Genomic DNA, 19648 nt, shown 5'->3' with positions numbered 1-19648 from the left:
ATGTCAGAAATGTTTTTAAAAAAAATATGAAAACAGCTGCAATCCACCACATAGATCACTCTTGTAATGTGTTATGGGTCCATTTCTCCTGGAATAGTTTAAACTGAAGCAGTTTCTCTGTTTTGGAGATTTTGTAGTTAATTTTAATTTTAGCTATTGTTTGGAAAAAGATGGGCTGTCTGTGTAGATATGAAGTATAGTTTTTCCATAAAACAGAAGTTTATTTTGTATTAAAAATACCACTGTACTTGTTTTACACCATTTGTATACATGTGGTGATATTAATGCTGAACTGTAAAATTCAGGAATTAAAATGTGACCCTGTAATTCCATAACCATTGCTGTTGTTTGGTTTGTTGTACATGGTAAGTTAACTCAGAATTTTAAATGTGGCCATTTTAGAATATTCTTTAAAATTAGTTACTGTGCAGTTTGAAAAGGAACTCTACACCACCAGATGAAATCCCCAAGGCAGTGTGTGCTTCTACTGACCCGTAAGCTAGACCCAAGCACTCTTGACAGCCGGTGGTTTGTGCGTGTGGACCTGGGGATGACGCTGTTGCCTCCTGTGGGCTCCAGGCAACCAGGCGTGGGACTCCTCACTGCTCACCCATGATGAAGTGCCTGGTCTGCTCCAACTGCAGAAGATCTGAGTAATTAATGGTGAAGTGTAGCTGCAGTGTCACGGGCATGTGCTTGTTCTCCTGCTAACGATCATCATTGTTTTCTTCTTGACGATTTTTTCTCTCCATCAGTAAAGACGATTAATTTCCTCCAGTACTATATGTGCTACTCAGACAGCAGAGTTGCACAGTATGTGCCTTGACTAACCTGAGGCTGAAAAATTGTCATCTTGTCTGTGGACCCAAGCTGTCCTGATTTTTTTTCATTTAACAGCTACCCAAGGCAACTTCTCTGAGGGTCTGATGGAAGCATGTTAGTTCTTGCTCTATGTTCCCCACCACTCCAGCTCTTTCCCAGAGTACTGTCAGGCGCTTAAAAAAAAAATAATAAATTCAGACCAACAGGAGTCTTTTTCCTCAAAAATGAAAAACGAGTATGGTGAATTTTTATTGTTACTAGAAAAACTGTATGAAGCTGCATCAGCTGTGCTGTTCGGTTTCTTTTAAATCCCTGTAGAACACAACAGGCAGCACGCTAACTGGCTCTTGCCTGTGGCTGTAGCCCCCCAGTCCCACTCCCGCAGCTGCTTCCCCATCTGACCTGGTCCACGCTGCGTGGTCCTGCTGGTGGGCAGCTGCATTCCTCTGCCTGGGGCCCTCCTGCCACCAGGCTTTTTGACAAAGCAAAGAACATCTGCCAACATGTATCAGTTATAAATGCTATTTTAATAAAAAGCTACATGGAACATGAAGTAGTTGGGTTGTTCTTTTAATGTGAATTACTGTTACAGACAACGATGTAATGAAATGAAGCACAGCAGAGGCTGTAATTTGCACAACTTTACATTTGTCTTTGAGAGATTTAAATGATTTTTGTTTTGTTAAAAGCTGATTTAGAACTAAATTGGTCTTATGATGGCTCTAGTTCTTATTTTGCAACTAAAGTTTTTTCTCAACTTGCGTTCATAGCAAACTTGAATCTAAGATACTAGTAAACTGCTCCAAAAGAATGTAAAATAATACAATCTGGATGTCTTGACTCCTGACTTCAAGCTGTGTTATCTGTTTCTCAAAAAATAAGGTAATCATAGTAACATTTCTTTGTGAACTTAAATTTTATTATACTTTACAGCTGAAAAATAGTAACTTATTTGTAATATTCTAATGAAAAGAACCAAGTTCCCTATTCTTAAAAAAAATAATAATAATATAACTCGTTCAAAACTGTTTACATTATTATTTTAACAGATATAAATATTTGCTTTTGTTCTATTAAGTGACTGAGGCCAGTAGTCCACACAATCTGTGTGCTGAGCTAACATTAAACTGCCTCATTGTTGAGTACCTTCCAGTGAAAATCAATGAGTTTACAGCATTCTGGAAAATCTGTTTTCACTGTTTTGAGTGTAATTTCAAAGACTTTATATAAGTACAGTTGCTTGTCTGAAAGTTCTATAAAACTAAATGTAACATTTGAAAACAAATCCATTCAATTATTGGTTATTCTTTTTAAAGTTGCTAATTATTAGTGAAAGCTGCAATGAGCTTCTTAACATTACCGCTTATTAATAACTTCTTCTTTTAGTTTTTCTGCAAGCACTTTCCTCTTCTGCAGTAACTTTTGCTTCTCTTCTGAAATTTCCTACAAACAAAATGGAAAAAAAAATAGCAATAAACTGCCTGACTTCCTGGTATGTATCGTGATGTTTGATGCTAACCAGGTCCCTAAGCCCCAGCAGGTAGCTGGTGCACAACTTTTTCTAACAACGAGCAGCCAAGTAACTTCACTTCCAAACCTGATGCTGCAGACCAGGCCTTCAAATTGCTTGCAACCCAGAATGGTTTACAAAGTTACTCTATTTCTTGGGGAGTGGATCCCAGGATGTGGAGGACTGCCTCTACATAAATCTGCCTTCTTCCCCCTGCGCTGTTGTACCAGTCCTTTTGAAAGAGGACTAACCTCATCTTCAAAAGGTGCTACTTAGCTGTTTTAGAAGTTCCCCAATCAATAGTACTTTAGGTATGTTCTGAATGTAATAAAACGAAAGGCAATTCTGAGGCATTCCTGAGGTAACACAAAACCTCTGATTTTTAGCAGATGGAATGACTTGTATGTTTTTTGTTTGTTTTTTTAAGGTCTTCTACCACCTTCCTTATCTATGTTGCGAGTTTTCAAGCATTTCTTTCCATCTATCATTTGTGGCACTCATGTTAACCCAGAACAATGAATAACAAAAGGTAGATGTTTCTATTTTTATGATGTCTTCTAATTGGCTTTAGCCTGTTACGTGATTCTGGTTTTATGATTTATTTTTTCTTGGTATAATCGACTTCTTGTTCCCATACTAGACTTTTCTATCATCCCCATTATGCAAGAATTTTTGTGATTTTAGCACTTCTTATAAGCTAAGGAATGTATCAGCTAAGGAAGGTATTCGTCAGTGAATAGAGTTTAAGCTTCCTCCATGATCCAGAATACCTACGTATTTTTAAACGTGGCGATACTTTATTTTGTATTTGCCTGAAAGACTGAAAAGCAGAACAGGCCTTTATGATGTCAGAGAAGAAAAACCCAGCAACACTCCCTGGTTTTGACATTCTCCCCTAATTAGCTAGAGCACTTATCAGGTTGTTCTGCTGACTTGGGTAAAAATCTTTAATTACTTTTTTTATTTTCAAATATGCCCGATGGAAACTCAGTATAAATAGAATTTGATACACAAGAGCATCTGCTATTATCACAGGTGTTTCTCCTTGCACTGTACTTATAAATAAAATGACAAGCAGTCTCACGATCAGCAAATTTGTCCAGAAAAGGTTTAAGATTAGTCACTGTGAGAAACATTTGTCATTTTTCAGAAATTCAATGCTGCAGAATGGAAGAAAGATGGTTTGGCAGTGAGAGGACAATCCACTGAAACACTAACAAGTACGTTGTGACTGAAACAAGCCAAATGCTGCTGCCTTTCAGTTCTTCAGTTCAAACGCTTGGTCACAGGTTAAAAGAAAGCCAGCAATGTAGTGGCTTGTAAATTTAAATTAATCAAGAGGATTTGACAATACAGTAGGAAAAAAATGCTAACGATCATTAAACTTTTAGCCTGTATGCTTCTGCAAAAGCAGTAATTAGAAAATACTTTGTTTCTACCCCCACTGCTTGTTCCTTTTATGTTGCTACTGTATTCAGCAGCATTCACATCTTCACTGAAATTGTCTATTTGTTATGAAGTGGTGGGGATGATTAAAATACTTGAATCCTTCACCTCTTTAGGAGACAATTCCTTTTCTTTCTGGTCAGTGTTTGTTGGTGGTATCACGTTATTTCTTGACTCCTTCTTTGTAGCCATCAGCATATCTCTCTTTTTCTTGAGGTAGTCCTCCCTTTCCTTCAGCTGCTGCTCTTCTGATAAATTCTGGATTTTTTGAAATACATTTTGAAATTAATTTTTGGTATATACATTATGTATTTGTGAAATAAAAGCATTTACACCATCTTGCCTCTAAAATTACTAGTTTCTTTTCATAAGCCAAGCTGAAATTTCAAGCCACAGTGGTGTTCTAAGAAATCACCACAAGGGTAAAGGCTGAATGCTAACTTCTAGAATTCTAGTCTAACACAGGAACGGTGATCTGAACTTCATGAAAACTGAATTGCTGAATACCATACAACAGTGCTTGCATGCTGGTTAAAAATAAATTACAATAGTAGAAAATATAAATGTAATGCTGAGTTCTCTCATTCTAGTTTACATTTGTGGGGGGTGGGAGGTGATGTTGCTTGTCTTAAACTTACAGGTCCTTCTATCCTGGCTTTTTGTGCTGCATTTTCTGAACGCTTTTCAGATGTTCTCTTCTTAATATCTTCTTTGCCTTTGGTTGGCTGAGGTAAGCTTTCTGTTCCTTTCTGTAATGGGCGTACTGGTTTTAGGTCTTCCCTTGCAGATTTGCAGGATTCCTCTAAACAGCAATTTTAAATGGGAAAAAAGCATAAAATAAAAAGGTGTTTCTTTCAATATCCAGATATCTCATCTGATGAAATGGAAAACTTAAGAAGGTGAAAAACACGATTTTTAATCATAAACTTACCTTCAAAAAGCATATTAAGTATTGAATTGCACCATAAAAAAATATATATAATGCTTTGCATTAAAATGAGTACCTCTAGTACTTCTATTGCAAATAATTATATATTATTGTTAAGTACTTGGAATGTAATTTCATATTCAATGGACAGTTTCTATCAAGACTGCACTTCCACTTTGGGTTAGTACTGTGCAGAGCCAGTAATCAGCAGCCTATGAGGTGCACGTTAGCCAACTCCAAATACAAGTGTATTCTTCTAGCTTTCAGCTTCAGCAGAAGGAATCAGAAAATACCGGATTTGATTGAACTTGTAAGGGAGAGGGGAGGAAGTGAACCTCAAGAGGAGCAAAGCATTACACTGGCACCAGAACTGGAAGATGGCCTAGTCAGCGTATACAGCTGAATATCTCATCTTCAAACCCAGTCTTGCCTCTGTATGAGAATATAATGGGAACGTGCTTGATTTCTGACCCTGGCAGCACCCAGAGCCCCAGATGGGCTGGTCAGTGGGTGCCAGAGGAGATGAATGCTATTAAATCCTGCACTGATTCCGGCTGTGCTTTTCATATCTACAGGTACCAAGGACAGTTTTGCCTTGCAATTCCACAGAACTCCACTGTGTGTCTAAGGCGGACGGCATGATGATTTCTAAGGTTGGAGTCAAAGTTCTTCCAGTCACTGGACTGTAAAGCAGTGTTTTCAGAACTTTACAAAGACTTCTCTTGACTTTACCTACAAACTATTCCTGAGTAAGGTAAGCTGCTGCTTCTACCATATTTTTATTAAAAGTGAGGAGGCTTTGGAGTACTTTTGAAAGTACAGATGCAAAAATATGAATAGTGCAATATGACTTCTAGTGTGTTCAGTCAGTTTGGGTCTCTCCATGATACCTGAATAGAGATGTAACTGAATGTAGGTAATTATAATTCTAAGCGTTGTACTATGGATTTTTGCAGTAATATTGAGAAATAACTTGTATTACAAGTACAAGTAAGTTTCTTTGGCCTCTACCAGACCACCGTAACAGACAGCAAAGGCTAGCTCCACTGAAAGTAGTGCAGAGTGAACACTAAATTGTTGTTGGAGGTTTGTTGTTTTTTGTTTTGTTTTGTTTTTTTAAAGTTAGCACACATAATGTATGTTTAGCTCTTCAGTGTTGCTACTTTCTTTAGTACAGAAAATTACAAGTTATGTTTAACTGTGAAAAGGTAGGGGGGAAAGAAGAGGAAATGTTGTTTCAAGTATGGAAAACAGACTAGGACAGAAATGTAAAATAAAGGTCAAGTTGAAGAATTTCCATGTCACTGAAATCTGACTGCTAGAAGTCTAGATGCTCCAAAGAATGTCTTGTTGTGATGAATAAAAGTCCTCAGAGGTACTATTAAGAGTTAAAACTGCTAAGAAAAAATCCTCATGCCAGGACTGTCTTCCTTAAAAAGCAGGGCAAAAAAATCCAAAGAACACACACTGCATGCCGAACACCTACCTCACAACCAACATTGTAACTAAGGAAAGCTACTTACCAGAAAGTAGTTCTTTGAAATGTGTTGTGTGTATGTACATTTACACTGTTGCTGTCCATATTGCAAACACTCAAGCTGGAGATGTTTATGTCCTAGCAGTACCTGTAGGATGTGATCATAAGACCCTCAGTTTCACTTAACCCACAAAGCTGAAAAGATACTGAGAAGACAAGGGAAGGAGGATGGACAGCAAACATACAAATAGACAACACATCTCAAAGAATTACAGTTACTGGTATGTAACCTCTATTCTCCTTTGAGAACTTGTCTATATGTACATTCGTACTGCGGGTGACTAAGCAGCATTTGTTTGATGTGGGCAATTACTTCAGAGTCTTTGGAAAATTCACCTTTCTTTGCACCTAGTAGTGCAAGGAGCTGGATGGTCAGTATACGGGAGGAATGGTTTTGCAGTACCTAAACTACTCATGAGGGGCTCACCAAAGTGAAATTAGGAAAATTAAGGCAGTTGCCATTAGTTTCAGATTTAGTATGCAGTGGAAAACTGTAAGGGGTTCACAAACTGAAATTGTGGGTCTCAAGGTGATAGGGAAATAGCAAAGGATAACAAAAAAGCCGCATAGCTGAAGGAAAAGTAATATATGCCTGACAGAAAGGGGTTGGGGGAGTCCTTCTTCCTGGCTATGAAGACTGGCTCACGCAAGAGGCCATATTACCAAGGCAGCCAATACTCCCTAGGTATGGGATTCTTCCTCATACTCAGGTCAAGAATGGCGAGCTGCTCTGTTCTGCAGTAACAAGACCCTGCAAGTGAGAACACAGAGCCAGAAGCTGGGAGGATCTGGAAGGCAGTGAGGGCAGTGAGAAGGGCGGAGAGGCACAAACTGTTAAAGTTGCTGCTGTGTCCTTTCCTGGAGTTGTATCTGGTACCAATGGGAAGGGATTCAAGCAGAGGATATGATCCCGTTATCCAAGATGGTGCTTTAAGTTGGAAACCCATGTTTTGGAGGTAGGTATTAACGGACTAGTCTGGTGGCCAGTCCTCAGTTCTGGTTGTGAAAAGGGTCTGTGAGAAGATTCACAGTGAATGTTCTTGATTTTTGCCTTTACTACCTAAAACCACTTTTTCACGGTTGTAGTGGAGGATAAGTTGTGGCAAACTTTCTTACTAGCTTATTTGGACAGGCGTGTTGTCCCACAGTTCCAGTTCTATGAGGCTGAAGAAGATTCTAAAAGAGCTGTTTGTAGACCTCCCTCTTCTTTGGCTTTTAAGGAGCATGGGAATGCTCAGCATCAGCTGAGCAGGCACATGGACAGCAATGAAGAGCTGCGCTCACTGCAGAGAAGTCTTGACTCCCAGGCTCTCAGATATCCTGTCTCTCAAACACGGGATTAAGTCCTGCAGACAGGCATAATTTAATGGTGCCATTGCAAGGTGGCACAGCTATGCAAAAATAAGAGGATTAAAAGCAAGCTGTGAGAAGAATGCAAGTATACCTGCAGGCCTTCTGCATATTTCCAAGGGTGGAAAGCAGAGAAGAAGAGTTTGAATAAATGTAATGAAACCTCACAAGAAGCATACAAAAGGTAAAAAGGATATTTTGAAGGTAACACTTTTTTCTTTTAAATTTCCTAATGTGAAAGACACTAATTCAGTTTTAAAGAATCGAGGGTCCTACAACCACTTCATGTGTTAACACCTATAACATGGAAAGAAGAGAGCAAGTATGGCCCACAGGTACCACCAAGGCTAAAAGTATCCAGCTCAAGTGTCTGTGATATGAAAACTTAGTGTGAATGCATTCAAAGACAAATACTAGATGCAGGAAGAAAAAAAACCGTGCAAAATATTTCCTAAAGTTTGAAGTATATTCTTTGAATTGACCTTAGACTATAAAGCTACACATTTTTCACTAACCCTTAAGAGAGTAGATCCCACTGGGAGAACACCACCTGTTTATGAAGATTGTCTGTGTGTACGTAAATATTGCATACTCAGTACTGAGCTTTCCCAAAATATTACCTAATGAAATTTTTGGAGTTTCTTCAGAAACATCAGCTCCCTCAGTAGACTCCTTAACTCTCACAGTTTCTCCTGAATCTCCTGGAAAACTGGTCACATCTGGTGATTTAAGGGTATGTGCCTTAAATTTAAAAAAGCAGACAAAACCAAGTGTTACACTTCCTAGCACTTCATTTCAGGCATTAAACTATCAACTCAAAGAAAACCTCCTCAAACAACTTCTAGTTAAAATAGTTTTGTTTACACCATGTATTGCATTGTCAAAGTGAACAAAGCATACTTATTTTGCTTTATTGATAGTAGGGTTCATACTAGCTTATAGTCATAAATCAGTATTTTTAATTTCGGTTCATAACGTTCTCTTATCAACAATCAAAATTAAGAATATTATTTTTTTTTATTTTTATTTTTAGAAAAATAGTTTATTTCCCATCTACAAAGAGATAATGTAGGGTGTTGTCTTTTTTTCCACACTGATGAGACTTTCAAACAAACCTCCACCAACCATAAAAATACAGCTGGTAGAAAGAGAACTAGGAGCATACACTGAGGTTACCACAGAAACGAAAATAATCAGCTGAATGGAAACAACGGGCTTGGATAATTTCTGATGCTACTGTTTTACTTCCACACTTGTGTGAGAAATCTTGACAACACAATCCACCTCTGAAAGCGAAGGCTAGCTGGGATTTACTCAGAAAAAGTCTATGCTGTTCATCAACCCTCTAATTCCTGCTGGAACCCTCCATCTCTTCTGTCCAGGTGAACTGATGTACCGAGTGAATTCATATTACTTCTGCAGCCAGATTTCCTGTCAATGCCTACCAAGTAAGCTTTGCATCATTAAACTCGTAAGGTCTGGTCCTGTAACTGAACAGGAGTGGCAGAAGGCATCCTGAACGGATCAATTGCGCTAAGGTAAATTTAAATAGCATTTTCCACGTGCTCTTTGCTATAGTTTTCTTTGTACGAAAAGAAAGATTGAAAATTCCACCTCTGAGCAAATAATGCTGAAGTGCTAAGTTTTATCTTTATGAAATACGCAGTCGCATCTTCTAATAATTAAGTATCTATTATTCTGCCTGCCAAACTAATTGGGAGTATGTCTTAAAAAAAGAAATACTACATGGAACTAGATACTGTTAATTCTTAGAATGCAGTTTATGAGATATTACAGCTTCATGCACACATTTCTATGCCAAGAAGAAACTGTTCAGTGACTAGGCTGAAAAAATGAATTGGGCACTACATTGCTACCATAATCTGGCTCATTTATCAAGAATATTGATATTCTTGGCTGTCTATGAAGATGTGGGTAAGTCTGTATCTAGACAGAACATAAATTCTTAAAATGAGCCAAGGCTTGAGTTTCCAGGTTGTTTAGTAAGAAACGGGTGACTCATTTTCTGGAATGTATCATGGAAACATGTACATGAGAAACAGAGTTTTGTCACCACTTTTCTAAAGTGCCAGACAATGGGAGAGGTTAATTTGGTGGAATAACAGTGGCATAACTATCGTCTGCACCTACTAGGGGTTTGAGTTTAGGAGTGGATTTGAAATGCAGACCTCTGCAGTATCACCGAATCGTCTAGGTTGGAAATGACTTCCAAGATCACCCAGTCCAACCTCTGACCTAACACTAACCAGTCCTCCACTAAACCATATCACTGAGCTCTACATCTAAACGTCTTTTAAAGACCTCCAGGGATGGTGACTCAACCACTTCAGTAGTTACATTTGATCTCCAGCTAGCTTCCTGTGTAAGTTCAGGCTGAAGATATAGGCAGTTCTTTCCCTTTTCAAACTTACTAGGCTCAATTTCCTAATGACAGAAACAGAAAAGCAGTTCTGCTCCCTTTTGAAATAGCCTACAATCCTATTTTTGTTTGTTTTCCTGGTGAAGGGAAGCCTTATTGCCACATTTCCACTGTGAAAACTATAGCCACTGTAGTTGTTGCTGCTTCCTCACAGCAACCTTGCTCAGATTTCTATTTGTTTCTCAGTTGTTTAACAACAGACACTTTAACCAGTCCCCACTTACATGCAGTACCTTTCTACGTGGTTTACTCCGGCAGAGACTGGGTGATGGCCTAACTTGGAGGGTATTTCTAGTTCCTGGCAATTAGGTTCTGGCAGCACTGTACTGACTTAATAACTATACTGTCTATGAAGTGATCCTTAAAATTCCTGAAGGATTATGAATGCTGTAGTCACTAAGAAGCTTATACTTTGAAATGTCTTTGATCTTGACAATATTGGTAATTCAGATGTTCTCTAAATCTGAAAGGCTGATACCCATTGCCAGAATCTTGGAGTTTGGATACTGAGGAGCAAATATGCTTATGAGCTGCACCAAACAACTGATGGTTCGTTGTAATATATATAGCATTAACATCAGTGATACCATCAAGAAAAATGTAAACAACAGAACAGACCTTTCATAAAGACCTTCCTGATAGCTTTTATTTGCTGAGGGTGGTACATACTGCCTTGAAGTTACACAGTTAATGCCTGGGACGAGAATATCAAAGTATTTCTTAATCATCAGCACAAACCACCTAGAAAGACAGGATACTCACTTCCTCAGTCCTTTTCCTTTCTTGCTCCATGTCATATTCTTCCTTAGATTTTCTGTAACATAAAATGCAAGTAAATACACAAGAATTCTTAAGTATTAATGACTTCTATGTAAACTTAGCACTGCTTAAATACTTGAGGAATACCAGAACAATTGCAAGACAATATGAATTTATTAAAGCATCCAAAATACTTTCATGACTTAAATGAAAATGTGCTTTTGAAAGAATTATGATAAACACACAGATCTCAGCCCTCAGTCTTTCCTTCCCTGTGCAAAAATAATTGTGTATAGATTTCCAGGGCTTATCTATCCATCCCTTGTTTCCTTTGCTAAAGGAAGGGAAGTATTTCCAGAACACGGAGGAAAAATATCATCATTTAATATACAGGGAATGGGTTAATCTGCTATTATTCGTTTATAATTCTGTGTGTGTGAGAACTGGGAGTGGAAGAGAATCTGTAGAAGCTGTATTGGTCCTCATCTTAGATTACAGCAAGAGACATTGCTGACAACTAAGGAGGACACTTTAGAAAGGAGTAAGAACTACTGCAAAGGCAGAATTTGCCCTTCCAAGGCTTTAATGGATATGGAACAGAGCATGTAATTCTTGCAGTGCTAAGGAGTAATAAAGCCGCTTTAAGCAGACCTACAGTGTTGATCCTGTCTCTCTGGACCTGTGTTTAGGATGTTCCCAGAACAGTTTATAGTTAATGTTGCTCCCGTTGTCCAGAGTCATTGGATACAGTTCTAACTCAGGATTTGCAGACTTTTAGAGTTGCATATCATTCCATGCATCACCAAGACAGTTCATTATGGCAGAGTGGTAATCCTTATGTTTTTAAATATCCCTGATCACACCCATTGTCAAGTACCATTTGTTTTTCCTCACAGATAGGATTTCGACAAAAACGTTCATGTAATCTGAAGGTAGGTTCCTGGAAAAGGCTGGAAGAATTAGGTTCCATATACTTTTATTTTAAAATGTGGTGGAAAGTAGGATTGATTCTTTTGTTTGTTTTTTACCTTAGAACCTCCCTGAGTATTTTCATTTCTTCTTGTTCAATTTCACTGAACACATCCGAACCCTCAGTCAAACAGTCAGGCAATACACCTACCAAAAGAAAATAACAAGACGTGTGCATTACTCCAAAGAAAGTTGTTTTGTGTTCTATTTGGCATCAGTCTTAAACCAAAGACGAGAAAGAAACCTTTTTTTTTGGCAGAGGAAAGAAAAGACACATCTAATTCTTCCTTGCTACAAGCTGTTTACATAAAGATTCTAGATCCTCAGCATCAAGTTGCTAGGAGCAGAAAGGCAAAGCTTTCTGAAACACAAAAGTTTTGATATCTAAGCATAAGTACTAAGCATAAGTACTAAGCAAGGTAGGCATGGCAGATGGTACGCAACTGCTGCTCTGCAAATAGCTTAATTCAGTTATAAGTATTATCATTGTTAATGAAAAGATACAATTAACACTCAATTATCAACAAGAATCTCTAACAGAAAAAATCAAATTTCACAGGAAACTCTATAGAGCTGACACTGTTATTTTAGAAAGGAAAATAGATAGTTGTGTCTGAGATTACAAGTCAAGAAGTAAATTTTAAAATCCTCGTCCCAGCAAAATCAACGGTGTTCTCCCTTAACTTGGGCTGGACCAGTATTCTATACTCATTTATGAATGGGAGTACATAGTTTTTAGAAAAAGAAAACAAGCACAAACTACAAAGATGAAGTGAAACCCCATATTTACCACTTCTTACCATTTCTTTCTTTCATGATTCTAATGGCTTGCAATTGCATTTCAATATTTTTTTGTACCATCATTTTTTTAAATAGTCTGAAATCTTCTGCTGCCAGCACTGTTTGCAAGATCGCCTGTGGGAGGGAAGATTTGCACAAACTAATTAAACTACAGAAATCATAACCATCCCAGTTTGCTTGAAATGATGTTAAGATTTAAATTCTGTGGAGCATGGTTTTAATAACTGTATTTCCTTCTCCTATCTGACCACTTTTACCAGCTGTACAAGTTGAGCTAATAGGCAAGAAAAGAATTTGAGGGTTTATGTCCTTAGATCATCATGGCTACATAAATATTATCACAAGACCTGGAGGGTTTCCCAGCGTAAGTTTACAACTACAATTTGTTTGACTTCCTGAACAAATCTGTAAGCTTGTGTGAGGAATGTGTGCTCTGAAGAATCTTGTTGCACATCAAGGAGGAGATATGTCAACAAAGCACAATTTACACAGGCAGTAGAAGCTTCTACTTCTCTGCCTCATATACCCGAGACAATTCTGAACGGTATCTTTGAGCAAGTACTGCAGAATCGTGCCTTCTCTCCTCAAGACCAATTTTTGCCTTTACAAAATCAGAGGAAAACATCCTTACCTTTACAGAATATATGTTTTTTTAATCTTCGAATTTGTCTACTACTGCAAATGAACCGAAGACGAATGTGAAGCTGATAAACATGCAAATAAAGGTGTCAGGCATACCTTTATGTGTTTGATTTAAAAAAATACAAAGCATGGAAGAAATCTCAAAAGGTTTCCAACCCCACACAAGTATCTGTTTTTATTTTAAAGATGCATGTTTTGCTGATCAGAGTTCATAGTACAAACAGATATGTTGATGCTTGGACCAGGTGATGTTGGAGGTGTTTTCCAACCTTAATGATTCTATGATTAGGTTTTAGAAAATTCAAGCTTTAACAAACACACACAAAAAACTTTTTAAACATCTCTGCCCTGATATATTAGTTAAAATACAAAACTAAAAATTACATCTATAGATTCTGTAACAAAGGAAAATATACCTGTGAAGTATGTGTCTTTGCAAGAGGAGATGAAAAAGCTTCTTGAAATTTCTCTTCAGTAATGCCAACTTCTTTAAGATAACCTTCTAATAATTTTTCAACCTGTAAGAAAATACAAGTCTTACTTTCTAAGAGACTTTTCCCTACAATTTTTTTTTTTTTTGTAATTGTACATATTGTACATTCTTTTCTGCTGCCATTGTACTTCTTAAATTCACAGGAAAATTGATGCAATACTTCGGGATTGATTTGCTTTGATAACCTGTTTTAAATTAACTGGTATTTTTGTTGCTGAATTCGGTTACTACTTAATTTAGCCTCTGCAATTTCCAGGAATCTCTCCTCTCTACCTTTTTCCCCGGACTCTTGGCTAGTATTCATCACTTTTTCCTTTGTAAATAATTTTGCTTGTTTGTTTCCAGTCTGCATGCACAGTAGTTTTCAGAGTCACGGCAAAAATGAATGTTGGTCTGTATTCATTCAAGTGCTACTTTCAACACCAAATATGACCAAGCTTTGTTACAAGAAAATATTTTAGAAAACTGTGTGCATTTATCTATAGGTTTTCCAAGCACGCTTCAAAAATATTCTGCAGTTTTTTGGAAGCAATATTTGAAACCACTCAAAAGATTTACCAGACTCATTAGCGAACAAAATACAAGTTACACGTTTTCTGACATTGTGCTATTTCTCATTTTAACTTGCCAGAAAATATACAGACTATTGAGCTTATTAATACAGTATTTTATCTAGCAGATATACTGATGTTAATGAAAAAGAAATAACTTCGTAAGAGGGATAAATTTTCTGTGTATTTGGTGTTTAAGCATAAAAACGCGTATGACAGCTATGGCTCAAGAACATCTAAACATTTATGCCAAACAACAGTATAAAATTCTGAATAACAAAGATAATAAAGTAGTATTTATCTAAATTTCCAACTGTAATATTGCAAATTATTTCTTAGAAATCTACCACAAATAGTGAATAATGCTCACCAAAGCTTGGTACTCCTGATAAATTTCTGTATAAGACAACTTGCTTTCTTCTTCATCATCAAAAACTTAAAAACAAACATTTTTGAGTTAGTGTTTTAAGTACTAGCACATTAATTTGTGGCATGTATTTCATTTTTCACTTTCTCTAAGAGACCTTTACAAGTTAATATATTTAATCATGCAATAATCAGGGACATGATCAATATATTTTTCCACACATTCAGGCTAACCATGTACTTTTGTTAACTTATTGTAATTAACTTTTGCAATTTAATACCAGAAAAACACATCTTCATAACAGAAGCAGATTTCTAAGCAAGCTGAGGATTCAGCAGACAGGTACATTTAAAAGTAAGATTTAATATAAGAACTACCCTGTGAACTTGGATAATGTTGTTCTAATATGGCAAATGACACATGAATCAGGATGTTTTTCTCTACATACATTTAAATGAAGGCTGTGTGGAAACCTAGAGGGTTTTGGAAACATTTACATTTTTATCACGTCAGCAATGAGCAAGAGGTAATGTAAAACCTAGCAATTAAAGCAGAGGCTTAGAAGTGAGACATCCTCAATACCCGTCAAGATTAGCCACCGTATGTTGGACAAGTCCCTTCTCATTTGCATGCTTTGAAGTCATTTGAAGAATGGGAGTTCTGCCTAACAAATTGGTCAGTGGGTGTGATTTTTTTTTCATATATGACATCTCCAATGGAGATGCTGTTCACGTGCATGGAATTACTCCAGCGGTCACATGGCTTCAGAGTGGCCTTTTAGAAAGCATTTTCCAGCTGTGACAATGCTGAGGCAATGTCACTGCACCTCGATGGGATGCAAGATGGCTGTTCCTACAACAGAAAATACCTGCATCAAGTTGTAACAACCAACAGCAGTGCAAGTATAGAAATCCCATCAAACAATTCAGGCCCTCTAAGTAACCAAGGGAAACTTTCTTTTTAAGTGACATAATTTGGAAAAGCAACATTTGCTTTTCTGTCTTTTCTGCATAAGGGAAAGCTTTTTCTAATGAAAGGATTTTTTTTGAAAAGACTTTAAAAGTACATAGCAATACATTCAAATGGTAGAAATGCTTGTTCCACAAAAAAGTACTATAAATCTTAATTGAAAAAAAAAATCAGCTTCTGTGGTGGCCACAGTATTACTAAATCCAAGAGGGTGAAGCTACTTAACTGCCTCTATTGTCTTCTACATCTCCTTCCCTCTGGAGGACCTCTGTTATAGCTCTTGCAGGCCCCAACCTTTGTCTTGGTGGCTGTTCCCTTCTACCTTCTCCTGTTCTGACGCTCCCTAAACCCCCAAAGAGGGCTGACTGTTCCTGCCCATGTCAACGGGATTGCCTCCAAGTCCTTCCTCCTCCTCCTCGCACAGCTTCAGGATGACACGGAAAGCAGAGTGGAAAGCTTGCACAAACTGCTCTGTGTTCTCAGGGTCTGAACAAAAAGAGTGGAGCTAAGTGCCAAACAAAGCAAGCTGCAGTCAGCATCGCCTCTGATTTAAGTGGCATTAAGGAGTTCTGTATTTGAATGGGGATCCTGGATTTTCTCACGTTAGGACTCCTAAATCACATAGTGATTGTTTTTCCTTCGGGTTTTGGCTCAGTCTTTGGTCACCCAGCAAAACAACGACCTGAAGAACCCACTGCTTCACAATAAGCCAGGGGACCCCAATATCCTTAGAGTCAAACTCATCATTTTCCTGTTAAAGTTGAAAACCATCGCTAGCACCCCTCAAACAGACCCCTCCCCTTAAGGCATACCCACAGTTTTAACTTCATTTTGCAGTCACATATAAGCAATATATGAAGCTACAAGAAATTAGTCAAGTCCACAGAAAGAGGGAGAGACACAAAGAGAGAAAATATCAACAGATACAAAAACAGTAGAATCATTTATAAGCATTTATAAATATGAGGACTCTTGTAAATGCAAGTGCTTGACTCCTGACTACAGTTCCAAAACCAGTGCCTTACATACCTATTAGCGAAACTCAAACTCTAGTTTTGAGGAATCAGAAGTTACTGTCAGTTAATCAAAATTATCCTAATTTGCTTGTTCAGTCCAAAGGCTTTAAATGTTTTGAGAATTAACTCTGTCCTGACAAAACACCTCGGGAACAGCAATGGAAATAGCACAGCATATTTATTGAAAGGAAAAGCAAACAGCACAGATAACTGCAACTAAAATTTCAGATGTCTTTAACTGTGCTTCTTAGCAACCCTAAGACTGCAGCAACACTTCTTTATCCTTTTCTTTTTTCTCAATAGCTGCTGAGAGTTGTCCAACAAAACTCTGTAGCACAAATGATACCTTGGAAGACCACCTGCGATAAGTGATGTCTCTACTTTGCTGCTCTAATTTCTCACACAGAAACGAACTGGCAGGAGGCCATTATATAAGCCTGCCTCACGCTACGTGGAAATTTACAGAGGTTCCATAAATCTTCTTACTGCCAGTAAATTCCACTCAACCTTCTAAGGAGAGATCATTGCTCCAGAGAGGGATAATGAGCTCCCCTGATTCCTAAAACAAGAGAGGCAGCCCTATGCAGCCCATTTCCATGGCGATCAAAATGCTCGAAGGACAAAGAGTTTAGGCAGACTTCCCCTGACAGAACGTCTAGCCGAGGTTCCCCTCTCACTTCCTAACTGCAGAGCAGTAACTTTACCTGTCTTGTCTGTCTTGTTTAACAGTATAGCAGGAAAAGTGTGTGTAGTCACAGTGATCTTCCTTCAAAAAAAGATTGGAAAGGGTGGGAACAATTCAGGGTCAGTGAGAAGAACCTTGCTTGGAAGCTGTGATCTGAATGAGAGATGCATTTGTTTCACTCTGAACATCAAGTACAAATTCGTAACAGACCTCAGCAGCAAGAGCACAGCAAAGGACCGGGGCTGCCCCACAGAGGCCGACCATTGCAGATGGACGGGAGAAAAGCGAAATGCGAGCAGGTAGAGCACGTGAATGGCAAGGTCTGTCCTGTGAGCTTTGTGTTAGGAACTCCTTGAAAGAAGATGTATTTGAAAGCCTCTGTGTCATACTTCAGTATTTTAAAGTTAAAACTACTGACAAGGTCAGAAATCAATCTCCTCAAATAAAAGTTCACTTTTATTTCACTTTAAATAATTCAGGAGAGATGACCGGTGCCGAGTTTTTTGTTCTACAACATATCTTCATCATCACTAAGGATTTTCCACGCACACACTGAAATTTCTTATTCAACTGAAATTTCCATTGGAAAAAAAAAAGGAAGGGGGGGGGGATGATTTCAGGACACGTCCAGCCCTCTTAATTTCACTCAAAATGTTTAGGATTTGGACACAGCATTGCAGTATAACTCGTCGGGGAAAAATCACGCACCAGTGATAAATCAACACGTACTGTTAGCCGAGCTGTCTTCATCGAGGCTATTAACAACTTGCTCTATTTCTGGTCGCTTAAAGCAACTAGAAAGATTTTTTTTTTTTCCCTCCCTATCGCCTTTTTGCTCAGAAATGCCTCGCTCTGAAGGTAAAACACGCCTTGTTGCAGCACGGCTAGGCCAGGAAGCAGTTTAAGCACGGCCCTGCCCGGGCTCAGCCTTAGGGGCCGCGCATTTCGGGGCTGCCCGCTCTGTCCCCTGGGGGCCGGGCCCCGCGGTGCTCCCCGCGCTGCCGGGCAGCCGCCGCCCGCCTGGCCCCCCTCCGGGGCCGGCCTCCCCGCCCAGCCGCCGCCGCCGCCGCCCCGCCGCTCACCCTCGCATTTCTGCTCCATGAACTCCAGGACGGGCACGGCCCAGGCGGGCCCCCGCAGGAAGCCGGCGATGGTGTCCACCACCCAGTCCACCTCGCCCTCCTCCTCCTCCGCCGCCATGGCCGGCCCGGCCCGGCCCCCAGCGCCCTCCCGCCGCGGCGGCCGCCGAGGGAGGAGCCGGGGCTGCGGGCGGCGGCCTGGGGGGGCTGCGGGGGCCCGCGAGGTCCGAGGACGGGGCCCGGGGCCACCCTGGGGCCGTCGTGCCCGTAGGGGGCTGCTGCCCAGCCGGGGGCACCTTCCTTTTTATGCTACTATGAATGTAAGTTCTGTCATTGTCCTCGCCTGAGCCGTGGCTGAAAGGCTGACAAGTTTTCTTAATGCCGAAATTTATTCCCCTCCTAATGTTGGGTAGCTGCTCTTGTGTGTCACTGATAAGCATATTTAAAAAAAAAAATCGTAAATGCATTTGTGTTATTTTTTGTTTGATAGCTGTTTCTTATCAAAGTGAGGAACAAGTACTGCCATTATTCCAGTTACCTTGGACTCTACTTTTGTTTTTGCTTAATAGTATCTCTTGTAGGCATTGATGAGATTTTACCTACATAAGGATACAGTGCTGCATGTACGCTACCTTATTTTCATCTCAAAGTTCGATACCAATTCCATGCTGCCATTGCTATGGAGACATGGCTGATAAGCACGCTTTATTTCATTATTTTAATAGGACGCTGCACTGGAAAGCTTTAATTTTTCCTTTTGCGTATCACTTTAATTCCCCTTACCCCACCAGTTCTTCCATTTCTTTCTACAGCTTTTGTGGCCTGAGACCACCTGTAGTATAAACATGTTATGTGCCCACTGTGGAACAGCTACTTCAAATTTGATTGTTGACATAATTTAATTACTAATGCAGGCTTACACAGCTGTCAAGTTTATTCATCTCTTGCATATGCATTCCACTATGGATGACTGTAGAGGATGTTACTTCAGATTATGTGAGCTCTACTTACACAGGCAGAAAACAATGTTTCTATCTCGGTTATTTTTATACAATCTCTTCTGTTTTCTGTAAAGCCCTTTCCAGGTCTTGCAATGCTGAACAATTAACAGCTTTAGAAATTAAGTTGCGTTGTGAACAGCATTTTGCACCTGAAGTCTCTCCACCACTGTAATCCCTTAGCACTCCTCTCAAGGCAATGACTGAGGCATCCCATCCAGCTGTCTGCACAGATGTCAGAAGTGTCAGGTAACCGAGAGGACATGTCATGGCATCCCCTCACTGC

At 39.1% G+C, this 19648-nt stretch overlaps 1 protein-coding gene across 1 annotated transcript; it reads right to left on the bottom strand.

The window, feature by feature from the left end:
• Positions 1 to 1352: 1352 nt before the first annotated feature.
• CFAP36 (cilia and flagella associated protein 36) lies at positions 1353 to 18521 on the bottom strand. Its single transcript, XM_084284196.1, has 10 exons — positions 18368 to 18521; positions 14619 to 14683; positions 13621 to 13722; positions 12562 to 12676; positions 11821 to 11908; positions 10796 to 10847; positions 8214 to 8334; positions 4417 to 4580; positions 3887 to 4036; positions 1353 to 2265 (listed from the first exon to the last, which is right to left on the bottom strand). Exons 1-10 carry the CDS (start codon positions 18483 to 18485, stop codon positions 2179 to 2181), a joined length of 1062 nt encoding a protein of 353 aa, XP_084140322.1. The 5' UTR covers positions 18486 to 18521; the 3' UTR covers positions 1353 to 2178.
• Positions 18522 to 19648: the final 1127 nt, after the last annotated feature.

The sequence above is a fragment of the Netta rufina genome (genome assembly GCF_964035555.1).
Source record: "Netta rufina genome assembly, chromosome: 3".
Lineage (NCBI taxonomy): Eukaryota > Metazoa > Chordata > Aves > Anseriformes > Anatidae > Netta > Netta rufina.
The sequence above is the reverse complement of the archived record's forward strand: the minus strand, read 5'-3'. Positions and strand labels throughout refer to the sequence as shown.

What these genes read in the sequence shown, in the direction of transcription:
- CFAP36 (XM_084284196.1), bottom strand. Translation starts at nt 18,485, where the DNA reads ATGGCGGCGGAGGAGGAGGAGGGCGAGGTGGACTGGGTGGTGGACACC. An exon ending in ATACTCAGGGAGGTTCTAAG is followed by an intron (nt 10,848 to 11,820) that starts GTAAAAAACAAA and finishes TTTATGTTACAG; the next exon opens with AAAATCTAAGGAAGAATATG. An exon ending in AAAGGAAAAGGACTGAGGAA is followed by an intron (nt 8,335 to 10,795) that starts GTGAGTATCCTG and finishes TTTAAATTTAAG; the next exon opens with GCACATACCCTTAAATCACC.